We start from the raw sequence: 21,432 nt of genomic DNA, 5'->3' as shown, positions 1-21,432 counted from the left end.
TGTTTGTAAAATGTGCTATAGAAATAAAGTGGATTGGATTGGATATGTTATCACAGTATTTACACCCAAACATATTTTGGGTTTTAAGGAAACTGGGCAAACAATTCATTTTCAAGATAAATATATTTGTATACTTGATGTTTTGAAGGTTATGACATGGACGGTTAATTTTTATTTTTCGGCAAATTCCACATTCACGAGAAAAAATGGGGAGACTTTAATACAAACTTTGGACATTTTTATTAAGAACTGCATCAACATGACAACGCTATAAGAAATCTCAAAAATAAAGCAATTAAGACTCATTTTGTATTTGATACATTTCTCATGGATCGATGATACAATATGAATTGCTTGATTGATTTTGACTCCATTAAAGTCGCAGCCTCCAACTACAAGATGTGGTAGACCAGGGCTGATAGGGGTAGGATTTAAGATTTCTTTAAGTATATTTTAAAACTGAGCTTCAGTCATAGATTTAAATATGAAACAATTGCCTATTTATATATCTAATGTAGAAATTCTTATTACAGGAGACAAACACTGCACTCAACTAATGGAATTGCCATCTCTCCATTCGGTCCTTGTTACACAACCTCTTACTGTTGTACATTTATTATTCCATTGGTATTATGTGGGGTAAAACTGTGATTGTGTCTAATATAAATGGACCTTCTAATGAAAAAAATGGATAATTTAATCTATACCAAAATCACAAAGCATTATAATTCATTCATTCTATTTCTTTGGAAATAACAAATTTCACAAAAAAACAAAACCAGTAAGACAACAATATTTTGCTATGTGCTTTTATTTTTTTGCAAAACCTCAAATTAATAGCGTGTATACATGGCTGCTCACAATAGGATAAGTAATGGGAAAGACAAGATTCACCGCACAACCTCATCACACATTTGCATAAAGTTTGAGACAGAGTTATTTCATCACAATTAGAGCAACAACACTGCGTCTACTGCTGGAAAAAAGTGAAATCCTAATCAACACAAATCAGCATTTTTCTCTCTAAAATAAAAGCAGAGTAATGTTTACAATTCAGGGTTACATACAAAGCCAATGGTAAAAGTAGTTTTAATTCTCCACAGTTTCCACAAGGATATGGTAACACAGATACAATGTTTCCTAGAGACACTACGACATTTGATTATATAACAGACTAAGTATCTACAGTCTCATGCATTGAAATACTTTAGCTGTATTGTTTACATGATGAGCAGTTTTTTTTTTTTTTTTTTTTTTAATTTTGGCTACTTTCTGGTAGCATGTTTTTGAAGAAATGCATTTATTTTAAACCATGGCAGGTTTTTTTGTAATGACATTTTTTTTACAAACTATTAACAACTCCAAAACTGATCAGAAAATTACCATAAATGCTCTATTGCTACCTAATATCTTTTAAAATGTGACCGCTTAGGGATACTTCATTTCCTAACATTTTGTCACATCACCTTATTATATGAAAAACAGTTATTATAATAAAACAATGGGTTTTAGTTGAGACGCTGCAGCTGGCCCGGCTACGGCCACCCATCACAACTCAAGTTATAACTCAAGGTGGTCGCTTTAAATCCTATGATCAGGGAAAAATGATTCTCACATCATTCAAAAAGTGTTTTCATGGTGACCTGATCTTCACCACAAGCTTTAAAATCTTGAACACTTTGAAAATGATTCAAAGGGTCATTCATGCAGTAACTATCTTAGCTCTAATTTGAACTATATCAGTGATCAGCCCTGAAACCACTAATCAGAGCATCCTTATTCAATACAAAAAAGGCTTCTTTGATTAATAATCATCGCTTCCCTCCTCTTCCTCATCAAACTTCCTCTTGAGGGATTGCTTCTTGTGCTTACCCCTGTGTCTCCGTTTAGCAGGGAAGTCAGGGTTTGCGTCCCTCGTATGCAGCTGCTCGTGCTTCTTCAGAAGGCCGGGGACGGAGAATCCCTTCCCGCAAGTCTCACACGTCCAGGGCTTCTTGCACGTGTGAGTCCTTTTGTGGACGTTCAGATGGGATGCCAACTTGTAGGTCTTGCCGCACACGTCACAGCTGAACGGACGCTCATTGGTGTGCAACCTGATGTGGACCTTCAGATTCCCGACCTGAGTGAAGGTCTTGTCGCATATGGAGCAGCGGTAGGGCCTCTCTCTGGTGTGGATCCTCAGGTGAACCCTCAGGCAGTACTTGCTAGAGAACTTCTTTTGGCAAACAGGACAAGGGATCTTCGCTTTGGGCACGTGGTCTTGCTGGTGCCTCTTCAGGTCAGACAAATAGACAAAGGTCTTTCCGCACTGGGAGCAGAGATACTGACGGTCGCCGATGTGGTAGCCCATGTGCCTCTTCAACAAGCTGGGGACGAGGAATCTCTTCCCGCAGCGCTCGCACATGTGAGGGCGATCTCTGGTGTGCCAGCGCTCGTGGTTCGACAGCTTGAAAGCCGTGGGGAAGCTTTTGCTGCATTGCTTGCAGGGGAACGTCATCTGGCTCGTGTGGCACTCCATGTGCCTTTTGAAGTAGGTGGACTGCGTGAAGCCCTTGTTGCAGATGTTGCAGTAGAAGGGCTTTTGGCCACTGTGGGCCAGCATGTGCTTCGTCAAGCTCTGCAATTTGGTGAAACACTTCCCGCACTGGCCGCAAGCGTAAGGACGCACTGTGCTGTGGGTCTTCAGGTGGTTGTTGAGGAACGCCTGGGTCCGGAAGCTTTTGTTGCATGCTGTGCACATGAAAGGCTTCTCTCCTGTGTGAATGCGCTCGTGGTCCATTAGCTTGGACTGATAAGGGAAGCTTTTATCACACACGCTGCAAGTGAATCTGTCAGCTGGCGGCCGGATTTGCTTTTTTCTTCTTATGCTTGGCTTCATGTCATCATCTGCACTAAACCTGGCTGGAGGAAGCGGTGGCAGCGCTGGGAGCGAGAGCGAGTTGGTGGCTATCTGTGACACCCACTGATGCAATGTGACTCGCTGAGTCTGAGGCTTTTGGCCATCTTTTGTTCCGGTATTGCCTGCATTCTGTAAGGTGGAAGCGGGTTTCATCTGCGTTTGAACTACTCGAAAAGGGATCGATTTTAAGGGAGGCTGCTGTGGTTCCGGTTTATCTAGTGCTTCTGGAGCTGCTCCTCCCTCTCCACTTTTAAGAGTTGTGGCAGGCTGTTTCAGTGTGCAACTTTTCTCTTGCACCAAATTCTCTCCCTGACCTGTTGTGGCACTCTTTTCCTTTGCAGCACTGCCATCAGCCGTTTTATGACTGCACCGCCCTCCGCCCTGTGGCCCAGTGGCAGCGTCTGCTGGGCTGTCAGAGTCCTCTGACATCATTCCCAAGTCTTCAGGGTCACTGAGGGAGGCTGGGCTGGTTTCGTTGAGGGTGACCACTAACTGCTTTGGGGTTTCTGGTGCTGGTGGTGGGGGTGGGGGTGGTGGTGGTGGTGGTGGTTCTACTGGTTTGGGCCGGAAGGCGAGTGAAGAGAGCACACAGTTGCCCACTGAGGACGAGATGGTTGCTGCACACACACACAAAAAGGCTTTGTCAAATACATTTTCACTGTTTTCATTTATTTTAATGATTTTATTTTTGGTCTGTATTTCAACACATGCTCATACAAACAACCTTCAGTTTACCTTTAACACCAAGGAGTCCCTTGGCCTGCTGGTGCAGGAGGAGAGTCTTGAGGTCCACGGCGTCCGGGATGAAGCCTCCACATGCCTCCAGGACCGAGGGGTCCGCTGCTATCATGGCACCGAGCTGAGGTTGAGAGGCAAGAAATGGAAACAATGATTGAGTGATTAGTATACATTTATTTTTTACCTCGTAGGTTGGATCATGTTTTAGGTCTTTGTCGTCTATTATACAGATTAACATCTCAGGAAGCTTTCCCTCATCAAAGGTGACAATTAAAAATATGTACCAAATTCCTTAATGTATGATGTATGAATGTATTCAATTATATTATGTAAAATATCTTAATGTCGGGCTCTAAAATGTCTGAAATTGGACCAGTCAGAGAGACTTTAGATGGAGGTATTTTTTACATAGTTTTAATTTATTTAGAGTTATTTTAGTTTTCACCTACATCTGCATGGTAAAATTTGGCTGATGCTTCATTACAACCATGCTTACAGTGTCTAGAGAAGTATGGAGTTTGAATAACATATATATTTGCAGGCATTCTGTTCTTGTTGACTACGTATAGAGCGGGGAGGAACTCTGTGCCTTGCTTAGGCATTTTGTCACCAAATTGGCATCAATCAGGTAAAAGGTACTTCCTGTCTCCAAACCAGTAGCCCACGCTGCTGTGACCAGAGTAAATGTCATGCACATACCTGGGAAAGATTGGGAACAGGAAGAACTTGCTCCAGTTTGCACACCAGACCTGCTGTCAGAGCTTGAAGCGCTGTATCGAACTTTGTGCCGTACTGGACAGGGAACACTTCCTGCAGAGATATAAATAGGTTGGAGTTTAACATCAATGTGACTTTGAAATTGTGAGGGACAAACACATTTTTTCAAAAGGAGATATATGGATTCAATGTGTTATGTTCTCCACATGAATTGGGTTTTAATGTTCCAACATCTAAATAAGCTGCATGCACGCATTTAAAATGGAAAACGGATTGCCATAGTAAACATAACCACCGTCGGTCTAATACCACATTAAGACAGTATACCTGGAAGAAGTGCTTCCTCTCAGCAGGGTTTTTAAGCAGATTCTGGACCAGCACCATGAAGTTTGTTTGAGATTTCTCCACCTCTAAATCCTTCTGTAACACAGAAAATACTGTAACTCAGCTTTAATTGCCCCAGTCGGATTCTAGAGTCTAGTGGGCTAAATAAAAATAAACACAAGTCGTGTTTAAATGGGGTAAAACTGTATGTTTCTTGAAAAAAAGGTTCACATTCTTACCCCTGAAGATGCAGAGACCTTCAACTTGTTTATGAGAGTTTGAATAGCCCTAGAATCTGGTGGGCCGTCTTTGTGAAGCAAATCCAAAATGACCTACAGTACAAGAAAACACAGGTTATAGTCATGAGACAAACCATATTATAAATCAAATAAAAAGCTAACTTCACATGAACATCAAGTAGAATTGCAGGTTATCTGCTTTCCCAATAGGGATCAAATATTCCCAATAGGTGAGTAAGCAACAATTATTTTCATTGTCGATTAATCTCTTTTATTTTCTTGATTAATCGATTAGTTGTTTGGTCTTTTAAAAAAAAGTCCAAGATGTCTTGATCAAATGTCTTGTCCATAACTCAAAGATATCAGTGAACTGTCACAGAGGAGTGAAGAAACATGAAAGTATTCACATTAAAAAAGCTGGAATCAGAGAACCTTTTTATGTTAATCCGATTAAACGATTATCAAAATAGTTGGCGATTCATTTCATTATTGACAACTAATAGATACTTCTTTGCAGCTTTAATTTTGAATATGTTGAGGAGGTTTTTGAAGATATTGTTTCTTTCTCTCTCAAACACAATATCAAAGATGATAATTTTGAAAGAACAAATTCTGCGGAGCCAATGAGGTAGATAACAGTGTGAACATCCACTTTGATGTTCAGTGACCTGAAGTGACAAATGTTATCTGATATTATGAATGCTATATTAAAAGCAATGTACAATAGAGCACAGAGCATCACAAGCTCAGTGTGATGGAAGTATGGGGCAACTAAATTCACTCTTTATTTCTGCTGTTTGATGCACACACACACACACACACACACACACACACAATAGGTGATAAACTCTTACCCTTGCTCTCAACCCCAAGATGAGCTGTGCAGTCTGCTTAAAGCTTATAAGCTCGGGAACAGTCTGCGTCACCATGGTCACAAACTCCTCCACTTTCCCGTACTGCTTCACATTTCTCTGCCGTATGACCTGCCATATGTACGAGTATGTCAGCTGCAGAGGGGAAGCCATCAAGCGAAGGGAGGACAGGGGAAGGGAACCTCCAACACCTGCGTGGAACATGACATAAAAGTGAAGATGTTTGGTACTCCGTTAAACAGAAATGTGTCCTGAATAGGGTGTTTAATAGCTGCAGCAAAAACCACTGACCTGACACCTCACAGAATGGACTGTATGACAGTTGTCCCATTAACCGAAACTAACAGACACGTAACAAAATTATAATCTCTGTCATCAACTAAATTGTATGCACATGGACTCTATTTTTGACTAGATGTGTTTATAATGTGCTTTGTGTTGCCCTTTAGGGACATTGTAAGTCTCCCCCTCTATCAGTATCAACGATAAGGACCATCGGGTTTGTGAAATGCATGTTTCAATCAAACTACCAACAGCAGAACAGGCTTGGCAGGTGGAGCCAGAAGCTGCTCTAGGGGGCGCTGCAGTGCTAGGACATGCTCTGATCACTGCAGATGGGTTGAAAGCAGTGTGCACGTTTGCGTGTGCACGTCAGTGCATGCAGTCGTTAAGAGAATGAGCGCCAAACAGTAACGTTAGTTAGATTCAAAGTTCGAGAACTAGATGGTGTGGGATGTGTCATAGTTGATATAACACGACGCATCGGCCGATGCGTTCGGGACATCCGGAGGGGAGGAATGTTTAGTTTGAAAGCAAACAGCCTGGACCATCCCTCCTGAAGCCTGTTAGCTAACTATCACTCAAACATCACTAAATGAACCGAACAGACTTTGCTGCCCGCACGTTGACCTGCGATTACAAGCAAACAGACAGTTTACAGCAACAGCTGGCTTTAGTTGAATCTCATTTTTTGACCGCCGTTCTCGGCGTCAGCTAGCTACCCTTGCTGTTAGCTTGTTAACGTTAGCGTAGCAGCTTACCTGTGGTATCAGACCGTTTCTCCATTCTGTGCCGAGGGTGTGTCGCTAATTCATGAGTTAATCATCCGCCTACACAAATAGGCCGACAATATTGCAGTTAACACCGAAATATAATGTTTAAAAGTATTAAACCGTCTTTATTCCGACAGTCAAGCCAGGAAGAATAATGGCGGCCGCTGGGTAGCGGCTTTCCAAAACAAAAGTCCGAGTGTTTCCGGCGGATCTTCCTATAAAAAATAAAAGCACTGCATTTTGAATAATAATGCATTGCAGGAACAAAAAACACAGAAGCAAGGGACCATACAATTTGTAATAATTATGACCTAGTTTATAATGAATTATAATAATGACATTTTCGCCATGTTGAAGGTTTGGTGCATACACTCATTCTTTCTACATGTCTAAATGTAGTTTTACTAAAAAATAAAAGACTAACAGTAAAACTGCAGTCAAATGTTCAATGAAAACAAAGGAGTTACAGTGTAACAAAGATCGAGCGCAAAATCACACACTCCTTGTGTGATTTGTGCAATGAAAAAATGCATAAAATTGTCAATCTTCTTTAAAAGGACATCAAAGGTCAGGGTAGGTTATGTTTTTTTTTAACCTTTATCTATTCAAGTGAGTTGATTGAGAACAAATTCTCATTTGTAATAACAACCTGTCACATTCACATATTCATACCTGGAAGATGACCAGTACAACCACAGCCTGATCTGCTGGCCACTGAGCTGCTCCACTGGAGCTGTTGGGGTTAACGGATTTGCTCAAGGGCAGCTTAGTGGAGGTAACGAGGGCTATACAAGGGCTGCTGTTTCACTGTCCCCACCCACGTTTTATCCTGCCTGTCTGAAGATTGAACCGGCAACCTCCCAGTCACAAGCTCGCTTCTTTAACCTTTAGGTCACCACTGCCTCAAAATGCCTGACATTGTATGTATGTATGATCTCTAATTTGAGATATGCATGAGTAATTCCAAATATGTCACTTCAAAAAACAAGATTGAAGGACTCTTCTTTAAGCCCATGTTGTCCATGTTAAGTAAACTTTGTAAGTAGTAGCGTGCGTTCTATACTTTTTTATTAAAAGAACTTCAAAGAAACATTCAGATTGGCGTTTTGCTGACAACAATAATAAGATGAACAAATATTGAATAGATATTTACATTGATGACAACTAGATCAGAGCATACAACATTATGACAACATGATTTTTCTCATGTGCCATTTGCATTTTTAAACAGACAAAAACATTTCATAAAAAGACACAGACCCAACTTCATGGCCCATAGCTATAGCACACTTTGCACTTATGATTTAGTTACTTTAAGGTTATAATTAGTTTTCTCGGAATCGTTCACAATATTTTGACTACCCCCTGGACATTCATGACTTAAATTGCTCTATTTTTCTTTGCAACATTACAAAAAGTTCATTCAATTTAGGAAGTAGTTTATCTTGTAACAAAATAACTTATAACAATAACAAAAAACTTATAACAAAATATCTCTCGTACAATACAAACAGAGATTTTCACAAAAATGAAAATTGGTCACTAGAAAGAGAGCACAGTTGTTGAGGAGGGTTACAGAAAGTTGTAGACCTTGCCTACAACATCAAAACATTTGAATAAAGACGTATATTCCCATATTTCATTGATGTGTTTTGGAAGTAAATCATTCAAATACAGAAAACAGTTATTGAAATAGTAAGCATCCTACCATCCCTGCAGATTAGGCTACACAGCTTGCGGTCTGGAGAGATTCCTAGCCTGTTGATTCATAGGGATCTGCCGACATCAGTCGTGTTTGTAACTGGCATTTCCTCCAGCCTACGGCCAGTTCTTTTGTGGCGAGAACAAGCCCTCCTTATGCTTCTCACTGAGCTCATCCGTCCATCCATCTATCTATCCCTATCACCCTCACTTTCACTCGTCCTGTCTGCCTTGCCACTCACTCCATCTCTCTGACACATACAGCACAAGAGCGCTCACACTCGGGGAGTCATGTTCTCATGACTGAACATGATTGACTCAGTGAATAAGGCATTAAAAACACACTCACTGTGGCCGAGCAACAGCTATACATCACTGGGCAACAGCTTTGAAATACAATAATGGGATTCAAATTGCCTCTGGCGATGGCTATCTGCCATCTGGTCAGATCTTTGATACACAAAGTAGGACGCTTGTTGAAGTGCCTGGCGTGTTGTTTGTGACAAGCGGGTTTGCAATTTGTGACAGATCAGAATAATGTCAACAACAAGTACAAGACAAGCTGCATGAGATCAAATGCACGTTACTATTGATGCATTAACAAAAAGCAGTATTGATACTTCTTTGCATATACCCCTAATGCATTTTGATAGAAGTCAGAATACAGGAGCAGGTTGGGATTTGGAATGACTGTTGACTATACAGCAAGGACAGGACAGTCTTTGTAACCACCAGGACACAGCCAACAAATTACTGACAGGACTCCCATCTCAGAATGAAGTTATGTCTTCCAAACAGAGTGATATAATTTTGATTCGAGGCTCCAGTGATACATTTTAACACATCACAAAACTGGTGCGCATGGCAACAATCCACACTGGCAGAAATGAAAAAAACTCAACTTCAGAGAAGGCTAGCCAAATGCTTTTAAACACTGGCCAAGACAAGATCAGTAATGTAGTTAACCAGCTATTTTGGCACATAACCAGCCATTTTGGCACATAAGCAGCCATTTTGTAGTAAGTCCTTCCTCTGATCCCGAAAAAAAACTCTTTGGATGGTTAAATGCTAGAAGTGCCTGGGGAATTTTGTGACACACCTGCCTTCACAGCAGGTGAGTTTTCTCTCGTAGCTCGGGTCCATGCACTCAGATGACTGAAGCAGAGAAAGAGTGTCAGACCACACTCGTTTATCCAGCAGGCTCCTGCCACTAACAGAACAACCTGGAGTGGGAGTTGTTGAATCCAGATTTCCCTTTCCTATTAATTATGCTTCATCCGCTCTCATGTTCAGGAATAAACTCCCCCACTGGCTGAGTGTCAGCAGCGTGGGTGAGTGTCTGAAGTGGGATAGAGATAGACACAGTTGGGACCATGTCAGAAGGTGCCATTTGGCTATTTTCAGCGTTGCACACTGGTAAAAGCCTCCCAGACTTGACCTAAAAAAAAAAAAAAAGATAGATAATCCCACTCATAGTCTGAACAGCATTCTTCTATATTGTTTTCTATGTTGAACAAATAATAATATGATTATATGTATATTACATGGATAATAAATCTCCAAAGCGGAAATCATTACTTAAGGTAATAATGGAGCCACAAAGTACTGCTGAATATTTGATGAACACTTAACTTTACAACAATTGCTTTCCGGAAGTGCTCGTGAAAATGATGCACATTATCATGTGGACTTAATGGGACTGACCCACAGTAACCAAAAGGCACAAGAGTTGTTGTAGTTGATGGACAATTTGCAACCAAGGAGAGTATTTTTAGATGTGGGATCTTAGGTTTCTCATACTATTACAAAAACAAGAGAACCACTATAATATGGTATGTGCAATCTATAATATACACCCAAGATATCCTCTCTGAATATCTAATTGGAAAATGGCTCCCAGCTGAATGTTACATTCAAAAGAGTCGGAAAGCAACGCTGAAGTAACTGCAATAAGTGCTCATTGTGGTATAGAATGTATTCATGCCTTTTTGAGTTTGACATCATTGCCCTTTTAAACACACATGCATTTATCTGTGATAACTGTGTTCTAATAGACTCAATAAAGGAGCATAAAAGGAGCTTTTACAATGGCAGTAACATTGCCAAAATGTCAACAGTCATGCTAGCAGCTCTGTGTGGCAGTTGGTGCTTCTAGCTAAATGCTAACATCCGCATAATAAAACCACATTGAGTTGGTTCACTTACTCACCAGCCACACGGCGATAACAACACAAGCTGTGAAGGGGATGAGAGCCAGAAGCAAGGGGGTTCTCTTGGTCCATCTGTCACGGCCCTCCTTCTGACCCCCTGCAACAGGGACATTTTATTGGAATTTTACAGAAATCTGATAGTGGGTGGGTACGTCAATGCTCTTGATTTTTATTTTTTTAAATTTGTAGAGAGGATTCAACAACTTTGTTCCCTTTGGAGATGTCTAGTGACATAAGGGCTGCCTTAGCAGGCTTCTACAAGTACTAGCTGCATGAGACTTTCTTATAAAGATCATATTCTGACCTTTAATTACCTGTATTGGCTGTGTGTTCATGGTTTCACATCTGGTTCCCATCCCTAGCTGTGTGTCCTTGACCCAAAATCAATATCTGGCCACTAATAGGCCACTAAAAGCTGCTTTAGTTGTTGAGGCATCCATTAAAAATGTAAAAGGAAATGAATGATTTTACCTGGTGTTTGATGTGGATTAAGGCACGGTGGTGGCTTGCATGACAAACCAGATGTTCCTTGAGAGGCGGCATGTAAGACGTCTTTGATGTAGTCAAAGTAAAGACCAGACATGAAGCTCCCTTCCTGATAGTGACACTGGAACAATTGCATCGCTGTTTCCTGGGGGATCAGACAACAAGCAATCCTAAAGTGACTCGATTACACAATTAAATGTGCAAAACAGTCCCCAAATCGTCCCAAATATTGCGCACTCCTCCCTAAAACTGAGCTGCAGTGCTTGTATTTGCACAATCCGTCATGAATACTTACCAGTTCCTCGTGGTCAAAGGTGAAGCGTAAACTCTTCAGCATCGCAATGAAGACAATTATGTTTTCTTGGTTGGAGGAGATGGCACCAAACATGTTGGCCAGCTTCCGAAGACTTTGCTCCAAAGGATAGATATTTAACACCACCCAGCACGTGCCAGCCTGGAGACGTAAGTACCAAAATAAACTCTCATCCTTTGTTCCATATTAAATGATCTATTTCACATTATTTCTGCTTTCATACATACCACTTCTTTGGGAATGTAACTAATAGGAATCTCATAATCAGACGGGATATTCTGCTTCTACAACAGAGAGAACGACATAGAAAAGGTTTTGCAACATGATGTCAGTGATTCAAGATGTCCGAATCTCATGGGGTTCCGTTTCTTAACATGCAGATACACATAATAGATTGTGGGAATGTGATATCAAGCCTGCAACTCAGTAATCTCACCAATAATGACAGCTTGCTCACATCATCAGTTATCGGGGTCCCAAATTTTCCGGAGCAGAGATTCAAACTTGTGAACAGACTCAAGAGGAGACAAGGTGCTTTCAAGATCTGAAACACAGAAAAAAGCATAAATGTGATACTGTAAATTCATACAATATACAGTTAATGTATAGTATACAGTTTAAAGTATTGTTTAACTGCTAGTTATGCTTCAATGCGTTTAACATCACCCTAATTTACATTAATCCAGTTATAAATTTACACTTGGAAGCTGACCAGTGAAACCACACCTGGCACCCACAGTGCCTTGCTCAGTGGTACCCGGATCATATCTATGAAGAGGAAACACCATCACTATTGCAGTGAAGTGGATCAAGCCTCCGTAAATCAAATATTTTGAAGATGCATTCTTTAGTCCCCTCGTTGAGGCTTGTTAAATCAAACGCAAACACACACATGCATATTGCCTGTGGTAATAAAATATTACAAGGTAAAAAAATGGAGCATTATCTTTTTCTCAAACAGTGGATCCAATTGAATTTAGTACTTTCACTTTGTTACCAGGTGGCTTTCTTTCAAAAGTACAAGCGCTTCTACACATTTGTTTCATAGTATATCAAATTAAATATTAAACATAAAAGATTAATACTTAATATTATTATAAAATTATATTTTTTGTTTATATCATATCCCTATATATAAATTTGCATTATTTTATGTCTTAGATTCAGATTTTCGTTTTTATTGATATTTTCTGAGCACTGTTGAAGGATGCCTGAGGTGTGAGATTTTCATTTCCAACGACTGCTTCTCTGTAATTGTTGCACACATAATAGGAATAAAGAACTTGAAAATAATGAGCAAATGAATCGGCAATGGAAATAGTAGTTAGTTTAAGCCTTAATCCAAAATACAAACTATTGGACCGTGGAAGCATTTTACCTCTTTAAATCATAATAATAAACACAGAGCCACTTCAAAGACTTCAAAGTTGACAGCAGGAATGTTGTTTGCTTCAAAGGCAATTTCAATCTTATAAAATATTTTCTATTATGTAGGATGCCTTCTGGGTGAACACGTGCTAAACACTCTCACTCAATGTACTGAGAAAAGTAAACTGTGTCCATGTGTCCTTACACTTTACTCCTCCCTTCACAAGGGTGCAACACCAGCAGTATATGAAGCAGTTACTGACCTCTTAATGTATTAAACGAATGGCAGAAATTAAATAGGCTACATTTCATATAACACTCAGAAGTGTGGAAGTGGAATCACAGTGAGAGCCTTAGTAATGTTTCTAAAATCACACAGTTGTTTTTCATTGCAAGGATAAAGGCACATAGAATATACATAAAATGTAAGAATTCTTACTCTAAATACAAATACGCAATTTAACAAGCACAATCAAATGAGAATTAAGCTGTGGGATGTAGCTGCATCAGTGCATGACACTTTCACAACACAACTAAAAAAATGTTAAAAAAAATAACTAACAATAAACTCTAAAATAGAAATTCTATTACTTACTTTCTTCCTCATATGGAGCAAAAATCTGTGGCTGCTCAGATCCGCGGCATTAAATGAAGTGTTTTCAGTTCAAAGACAGAGCTCATTGTGTGTACGTGTGTGATGTCGGAACGTGTAGTGAAACTTGAGGATGGGCTGGCAGTCTGCTTTCTACTCCAGACAGATTGGTGAAGTCTTTTTACGCGGTGGAGAGGCCGCCTACAGGCTGAGTCACTGTGTCACACACTGACGCTGTCTGAGACTTTTCCATAAACTCCCACGTACCAATTTCTACGTCAGGAGAAAGTGGGCCCTTGTTCTCTAGATGGAATATTTCTTTCATTTATAGAATATGTCATAGTTATTTCCAAAGCAGTTGTTTAGAAAATAAGAAAATTGTGATGGATAGAAGATTTAGCTGATTTTCAGCCATCGTATTTGCTTTATTACTTGATCTTTTTTACACAAATACACTATGGTGTTATTGAATTGCTTGACTGAGAGTAGATGTGCAAAAATACAGCTGAATTATATTTTCATGACATACTTATGAAGTAAAAGCCAATACCCTTAATTGATTATTATCATTATTATCAAATCAATGCCCTATGTCACATAGGCAAGATTCAGAAAAATAGTGTGATGTCTTAGAAAAGATTAACCCTTGAGAGGGGGAATGTGGGGATGTAACCCGATGCAGGTGAACAGGTACCTTCAAACATGCAATGTGTCTTTGTGTTTACAATGACCAAATAACCCCATTTGAATGAAGTCCCAGTGAAGCAGTCAGGCAAAGTAGTACTTTGTACACAGGAGTTGGAAGTTAAAACTGAACAGTGTTGAGTCAGCTCGTCTATAGCGGGTCACATCTATATATAACCCTGACAGCTTCTGACCACACTAAACAAAAACACACGGGCTGCAAGCTGGAGGGCTCCAAGGCACACGTTCACATCAACAGGTGAGACCGATTAATATGACAAAGATTTAAATTCAACTTTAATTTTGTAGTGTCATGTGAGATGTTACAGATTTATACTACTGTATTCGTGTATGGTAACAGTTCAAGCCAGGGCGATACGGTGCCAGCAGCCCTTTGCTGATAAACAAGTTGCATGCCTGCAGACGTGGAATGTGTACATGTGTGACTTTAACTCGTTGTGAGATACCAGCAAGTCAGCACGTTTTTTAATGACATGAATCCTCATTGTATCCTTTCAGATAGAAATGGATGAGCAGGAAAGCATAAATGAGGAACTTATCAAGTTTGCCATTCGAGAGAGCATTTCAGATGCTCACAAGCTGCCATGTTCGAACAGGTACGACTCCAAAATGTCTACATTATTATGGATGGGGCTACCTGTCAAAAGTACTGCTTTTATCTTTAATATGAACACTAATTTATTGATTGGGTAGTAAACTTCACAAAGGCTGTGTAGATTCAAAATTCAGAAAATCCTGAATTAAATACTGTAAGAGTAAACAACTGCTACGCTGTTGTGAAGCTGGCTCATAGTGTTTCTAGAGTAAAATCTTTTATTTGACCTACTGTTTTCCTTTGGTTCATTAGGAAGAAATCAAACAGTGACAACTTAGTCAAGATTATGGCAGCCATTCACGAGGGTACGCATCCTTTCTTACCCTGTCTGTAATTGTGTTAACACAAGAATATGTGCAAGTGGTAATAAGAGTAATTGTATTTATACAAAAGTAAACAAAAGCAACCTACAAATGAATACAAATGTTTGTTTTTGTGTTCATGTCTGTGCGTATGAACTCACTTGCTGGATTCACTCTACGGATATTACAAATGTTTCCCTGTGTGTCCTGCATGGCTGTTTGCTGTTTCTCCACAGGCCATGTGTATGGGCTGCAGGAGCTGTCAAGTTGTGTGTCTGCCTTCAGAGAGAGCGACAGCCGGGGCTGGCTGCCTCTGCATGCAGCAGCTGTGCAGCCACAGCGAGACGTCCTGTATGTGGTGCTGCAGGGTGAGAGCTCAGTGCAATAAGCTGAGGCGTAAGGTCTAACAAAAGAGCATCTAGCATCTGCACTTTGATAAAAATCCACAGACGTAGGTAGAGTGTGTATTTCCAACTTTAACAGATTCTTATTGATGTTTTTGTAGCAGTGTTAACATCTACAGACCTGACCCTGGAGGAGCTGACAGATGATGGGGACACGTCTCTGACTCTGGCAGCAGAGGCCGGGCTGGTGGAAAATGTCAGGATGCTGCTGCAGCACGGAGCTTCACCACACAACACCAACAGCAGGAACGAGTCTCCTCTTCTGATTGGTAACACGCACACACACACACAGACACACGCACACACGCACACACGCACGCATGCACAAATTGACTACATTGGCTGTGTATTGGTGGTCCTCTTCAGTTGGTGTACATCCTCTGCTAATGTAAGTTGCTGTCTCTGTTTGCCCTGATCAAATTGCAAGTATCCACCTCCCAATGAGCCTCAAAGCTTGCGGTAACAAATGTTGGCATACCATTTATTTAGTTTTTAAATGTTATTTTTGTTTAGTGTTATTAATCAAATGTAATCAAGCTTATACTAAAAATTAAGCCGGTAAACATGGCCTGCTAGGCATAAGCATGTTAGCTTTGTCTTCGTTAGCATTTAGCTCAAAGCACTGCTGTTCCCAAATGCAGCCTCACAGAGCCGCCAATATGGCTGCATTCTTAAAACATCAGTAATTGCTGTAATCATTGGTCTAATAAAGCTCTTTTTAACCACTTAATTTGTGAATAATAAATCCTTCATTACTATGGCATTTTGTATTTTCTACACTTTGTAGCTGTAAGACAGAGATCATACGACATGGTTTTATCCCTCGTCATGGGTGGGGCCTTTGTGGAGCAGGTGTGTCTCACTAAGTGGACGGCCACACATGAAGCTGCAAAGGTGAACAGCGCTGCATTGATACTGGCTAGCTAGAGCATAGTAGAATCAGAAATCAACATACAGTTCATACGTTCTCCTTTATTTCTCTCTACCATCTTTCTTTCCTTAGTTATGTCCTTGCTTCCTGTCTCTTGTACCAGGTGGGTTGTCCAGCTATTCTGATGCTGCTGCTTCAACACGGGGCCAAAGTAACAGCCAGAGGCGAGCATGGGGTTACTCCTCTTGGGATCGCGGCTGAATATGGCAACACCGAAGCCTTGGAGATACTCATCCAGCATGGTAATACACTGAAAAAACTCAACATACAAACATGACAGATGCTTCACATCTGTCATGTTTGTATGTTGAGTAACACCACACAATTGGTTTAAACCTCATCAGACCTTGTTGTATTTGTCCCTGTGCTCCACTAGGTGGTGACGTGAGTGCCCAGTCCAGCAATGGAGACACTGTCCTGTATGATGCAGCTGGATCTGGAAACCTGGACTGTGTTGAGCTGCTCCTGCGCCACGGAGCCAACCCAAATGTAGCCAGCTACGCCTGTCAGCTGCCCATCCACAGAGCTGCATATGAGGGACACATACTGTGAGCTGACCTTTGTGCAAGAGAGCACCCAACCATCTGGGGCACCAGAAATATCGATAGTTTCATTCCTGAGGCTTGAGAGATATCTGTGTTTAACAAGATAATACAGTTCCAGACAGGAAGACATTACTGGAGTCAAATTAACATTCTTTTGCTTCAACTTTGCAGCCGAATTGATTCCACTGAAACACGTCTCTCCTCTGCACCTCACAGCTCTGCAGTGTTTTCACTGTGGTGGTTTCCACAAAGACCCTTCTGTTTGTCACTGTTTTGCAGTTCCGTCACTGAACAACACTGTAGCTCAAACCCCAATCTAATGAACATTTTTGTTGATGTCCTGTTTTTTTCTAGTAGCATTTGTTTTTCACTGTTTGTACTACACTCTCTCTCTCTCTCTCCCCCCCCCCCCCCATATCTGTAGAGTCCTGAGGACTCTCATCCCCATTACGGCAAAAAGAGCTATCCATCTCTCAGGCCAGAACCCCATCCACTCAGCAGCTGACGGGGGACAGGTCAAGTGTCTGGAGCTGCTAATTCAGAAAGGATATGATGTCAACGCCTTGCTGAGAACACACATCTCTGGTTGGACAGAGCAAAACTCTCTCTGACATATACTATTCAAAAACAGATTCATCTTTAAATAAAGATAGCCTATAAGTCTCTCCAGTCTTAGATTGTAATGTCCTGACATGCACCACAAATGACGACTTTAGAACAGTCACTGCTTGCGACATCATTACCAACAACTTTGAGCTCAGGAACATTCTAACTGTCTGTAAGTTGATTTTTCCTGCTGTATTATACTTGCTTACTCTTTTAAACTTGCTGCTGATCGAGTGTAAATCTTGTTGAAGAGAACTACGGGGACCTTAGGAAGACTCCTCTGTACTTCGCTGTTTCCAACGGTGATGTAACCTGTGCTGAGACGCTGCTGGCAGCTGGTGCAAACCCTGACCTGGACCCATTACGTTGCATCCTGGTCGCTATACGCGCTGAGAGGTGTGTGGCACACAGCACATATGTGTGTTAAATCCTCATTCATTGTAACTTACTCTGATGTCTCTGTTTGGCCATTTTCAGGTATGAGCTGGTGCAGCTGTTGCTGTCCTATGGAGCAGAGGTGAATTGTTACTTCAGAGAGATCAACAACACACTGTTCCCCACTGCCCTGCAGTACAGCCTGAGGGACCCTGTCATGCTGCAGCTGCTGCTCAACAGTGGATATCAAGCTTACAGGTATGTCTACATACTGTAAAATGTAGAGAGTTCTAATGTTTGATTTCAGTTGAAAGTTGCATTCCTTAACTAGTAATTTTAGTGAAGCTCATTCAAGCCTTGAAACAATAAACTTTAATGTATGAAATTGTTACGACTTTTAATGTTTCATCTCTTCAACACTGTTTCTGGTAGGTGTTTCCATTGTTGCCATGGTAATGGTGAAGAAATGGATAGTAGCTGGACTGACCTCCATAACCAAGCCTACCAGATTTACAGTCAACCTAACGCCATCTCAGTAAGTAATTGAAGTGTACAGACTCAGTTCATCATGCGACCAATCAGCTGATTAATGAGCCAATAACCCAGCATATACAATGAATCACATCTCTGACTTTTTCCTCTTTCAGTTCTGCGAGTTTATATCTGTTTCGTGGGTCACACATCTGGTCGGCAGTGTTGTAAGGATGCTCCTGGACTACGTCAGCCACGTCAACATCTGTCCCATCCTCGAACGCGTCCTGGAGAAAACACCCGAGTGGGATGAGATTTCTGGCATACTGAGTAAAACTCAAAATCCATCAGTTTTCTTCTTCTTTTTTATTTAAAGATCCAAGATGTTAAGTCATGGGGATCTTAAGAATGTGTTAAGTAACTAGAGGTTTGTTTGTGTGTCCCCAGGCAAGCCACGGTCCCTAAAGCACTTGTGTCGGCTGGTAATCAGAGGTCACATGAGCCTCAGGACGCTGAATGACCCTGTAGCCGTGGCTGCTGTCCCATATCCTCCGAGACTGAAGAACTACCTGACCTACAAAGAGTGACCTGTATGATCTCTCAACTACGTGAAACACATTCTATTTATACAAGTGTGATTGAAACACTAATGAAAAAGCACTAGTCACTCTTTTAGCCAATGGAAATATATCTGTCAAAGTCCTTTTGTATGTCATTTGTCATGTGGTAATGAGCTTGAGTGCCTTACAGTGTGTGACAGTGTCTACTTTTTCTTTTATACAGTATATCACAATATAAACATTTTTTTTCACCGGATTGAACAATTAAAATGTCTCTTTTCTTTATGGAGTCTATGTATTTTGCATTGACAAAGCACATTCTATCACCTGACAATCAGCTTTGAAATCCCTCCCAGTTTAATTCATGAAAAGATGCTTTTGACCAAAACAACAATTCTGTGTTGCCCTGCTGCTGTCTTTCTATTTGTGTCTAGCGTGGATTTCTTGCAAATATTAAACGCGATGGTCACCCATGCAGGTGTTTTCACTTCTCGATAAGTGAAAACTTATTGAGAAGCGTGTAGCGCCATGGTCCCGCTCCACGTTCTGTTACGCTCTGCGGTGCCCTGCTACGTCCTGCTGTGCCTTGTAATGCCGCACAGTGCCCTGCTATGCCATGAACTATTACAAAGAACTACTACAAACTACACTTTTTTGTGACTGTTTTTGCCACTCTTCATTTTAACCCCAACCGGTCGTCAGACACCGCCTACCAAGAGCCTGGGTCTGTCCAAGGATTCTGCTTAAAAGGGAGTTTTTCCTCGCCACTGTCGCACTGTTGCTTGCTCTGGAGGAAACTACTAGAACTGTTGGGTCCTTGTAAATTATGGAGTATGGTCTAGACCTACTCAATCTGTAAAGTGTCTTGAGAAAACTCTTGTTATGAATTGATACTATAAATAAAATTGAATTGAAATTGAATATTGAATTGATAATCAGACCTCTGCTCAAGGCGGGGTTTGGCAGGGAATTCTTATAGCACACCAACTACATTAACCAATCAGAAAGTGAAAACATGTGAGTGGGTGGACAACATTATTCTCAATTTGTGCTGGCTTTAAGTCTTTATATTGTATTACTCAATATGGGGTTTGAAAATTTAAATAATAATAGTATTGTTAATTAAGAAAACATGGATGTATTAGTAATACATTTGACTAATTTCAGCATAATCCCTGTTCTTTTATTATGTTCTCTCCCAGAATGAAGATCTTGGAGTGGCGTTTTGGAGTGACGATGATGAACTGGTCGTGTTGGTTTAGGGGTGTGTATGTACTGTATGTGAGAGATGTGGGCATAACCTCATTGCAGGTTCTATAACTTCCAGTTCCAATCTTTAAAGTCCTGAACTCACATATCTATTGCAAAATAAATCAAAACACATCCATACAACTATCAGCCCTAAACTATCGTCTTTGTCCCTGCCGAAATGGATCTCCACCATGTTATGGTAGATTTAAAACTATATAAATCAACTGACAACAATGACAGAGGACGTGCCGACACCTCTTAGCTGATGGCCATTCAGAGATCGAGCTTTTTTGGCGTCTGTTTATCTTTCTAGTTCTATTCTGTTGAGTCCAGTTGGTCTTTTTTGGCCATGAACAAAGCCTCTCATGCCATGGTGACAGACTTCCACGTTGACAGGTCACAGTCTCTGAGCTCACATGCTTTTTGTGGCTCTGTCTCTCAGAGCGGTGCCTCCCAAAAAAGACGCTGCATCATGGGGTCAACACTTGGGTACGTTCCCTTCTGATCCCTCTCTTAAGGCCCAAAGAGCAGCTGGCGAGATTAGAGAGGAGAGGACACCAACAAACACTCACACACTCCCAGCAACACGGCCAGCCAGGATAGATCTGGTTCAGACTGGAGTGAGTGCGTCCCAACACCTTCATCCATCTAGGATCACCTCAACTGGGCCCCTCATGTCCGTGGATCTCCAGCAACCTCACGGTGGACTTTGTCTTTTTGCTGGAACCTCTACACCCACACACCTACTTCATTTTGAGGTCCAGACTGAATCACATGCAACTCAAGAACTGGTCTTTCTGTGGTTGTTTAAAGTCATTCTGACCGGTCTGTGCTAATTGCACTTTGGCCATGAGCTATTTTGGGTACCGCCGAGAGTTGAGTAAGTATGAAGATGTCGATGAGGACGAGCTCCTGGCTTCCCTCAGCCCTGAAGAGCTGGCTGAGTTGGAAAAGGAGCTGGTGGACATTGATCCTGACGCCAATGTGCCCATAGGACTTAGACAGAGAGACCAGACGGACAAAACCCCGACAGGCACCTTCAGCAGAGAGGCTCTCATGAAGTATTGGGAAAAGGAGACACAGAGATTGCTGGAGGATGAGATAGGTGGAGGAAGCCCCAAACAGGTTATTAATGATATTTAATTAGATTTGCTTGGCATTTGTAAAATGTACATG

The 21,432-nt window shown here is 41.1% G+C and overlaps 4 protein-coding genes across 7 annotated transcripts in view; 2 read left to right on the top strand and 2 right to left on the bottom strand.

Annotated features, from left to right (window-relative positions):
• Positions 1-796: 796 nt before the first annotated feature.
• si:dkey-14d8.1 (zinc finger protein 184) lies at positions 797-7,030 on the bottom strand. 2 transcript variants are annotated; one of them, XM_032505022.1, is made up of 7 exons: positions 6,830-7,030; positions 5,772-5,980; positions 4,918-5,010; positions 4,682-4,774; positions 4,337-4,447; positions 3,635-3,758; positions 797-3,516 (listed from the first exon to the last, which is right to left on the bottom strand). In XM_032505022.1, the coding sequence occupies exons 1-7, from the start codon at positions 6,852-6,854 to the stop codon at positions 1,805-1,807; spliced, it is 2,367 nt and encodes a 788-aa protein (XP_032360913.1). In that variant the 5' UTR covers positions 6,855-7,030; the 3' UTR covers positions 797-1,804. The 2 variants fall into 2 exon arrangements, with proteins under 2 accessions (XP_032360913.1, XP_032360914.1); XM_032505023.1 differs by having other exon boundaries at positions 4,682-4,771.
• A 757-nt stretch (positions 7,031-7,787) lies between these two features.
• Positions 7,788-13,714, bottom strand: LOC116672986 (uncharacterized). Its single transcript, XM_032505044.1, has 7 exons — positions 13,515-13,714; positions 11,988-12,095; positions 11,779-11,835; positions 11,534-11,692; positions 11,224-11,383; positions 10,752-10,849; positions 7,788-9,980 (listed from the first exon to the last, which is right to left on the bottom strand). The coding sequence occupies exons 1-7, from the start codon at positions 13,524-13,526 to the stop codon at positions 9,816-9,818; spliced, it is 759 nt and encodes a 252-aa protein (XP_032360935.1). The 5' UTR covers positions 13,527-13,714; the 3' UTR covers positions 7,788-9,815.
• A 286-nt stretch (positions 13,715-14,000) lies between these two features.
• On the top strand, positions 14,001-19,290 carry asb15b (ankyrin repeat and SOCS box containing 15b). 3 transcript variants are annotated; one of them, XM_032505032.1, is made up of 14 exons: positions 14,001-14,454; positions 14,719-14,812; positions 15,064-15,116; positions 15,350-15,481; positions 15,622-15,786; positions 16,305-16,411; positions 16,552-16,690; positions 16,825-16,996; positions 17,418-17,578; positions 17,851-17,995; positions 18,077-18,232; positions 18,407-18,509; positions 18,622-18,775; positions 18,893-19,290. In XM_032505032.1, exons 2-14 carry the CDS (start codon positions 14,721-14,723, stop codon positions 19,030-19,032), a joined length of 1,719 nt encoding a protein of 572 aa, XP_032360923.1. In that variant the 5' UTR covers positions 14,001-14,454; positions 14,719-14,720; the 3' UTR covers positions 19,033-19,290. The 3 variants fall into 3 exon arrangements, with proteins under 3 accessions (XP_032360923.1, XP_032360920.1, XP_032360922.1); XM_032505029.1 differs by having other exon boundaries at positions 14,002-14,454; positions 15,619-15,786; XM_032505031.1 differs by having other exon boundaries at positions 14,002-14,454; positions 14,715-14,812; positions 15,619-15,786.
• Positions 19,291-20,751: 1,461 nt separating this feature from the next.
• lmod2b (leiomodin 2 (cardiac) b) overlaps positions 20,752-21,432 on the top strand; it is a 7,218-nt gene continuing 6,537 nt past the window's right edge. The window contains exon 1 of the mRNA XM_032505033.1: positions 20,752-21,381. Within this exon, the coding sequence (XP_032360924.1) occupies positions 21,106-21,381 (276 nt within the window). The 5' untranslated portion in view covers positions 20,752-21,105. The remainder of the gene's footprint in view (positions 21,382-21,432) is intronic.

Source organism: Etheostoma spectabile, chromosome 23, assembly GCF_008692095.1.
Source record: "Etheostoma spectabile isolate EspeVRDwgs_2016 chromosome 23, UIUC_Espe_1.0, whole genome shotgun sequence".
Taxonomy (NCBI): Eukaryota; Metazoa; Chordata; class Actinopteri; order Perciformes; family Percidae; genus Etheostoma; species Etheostoma spectabile.
Note: the sequence above shows the minus strand (reverse complement) of the source record. Positions and strands in the feature narration are given on the sequence as shown.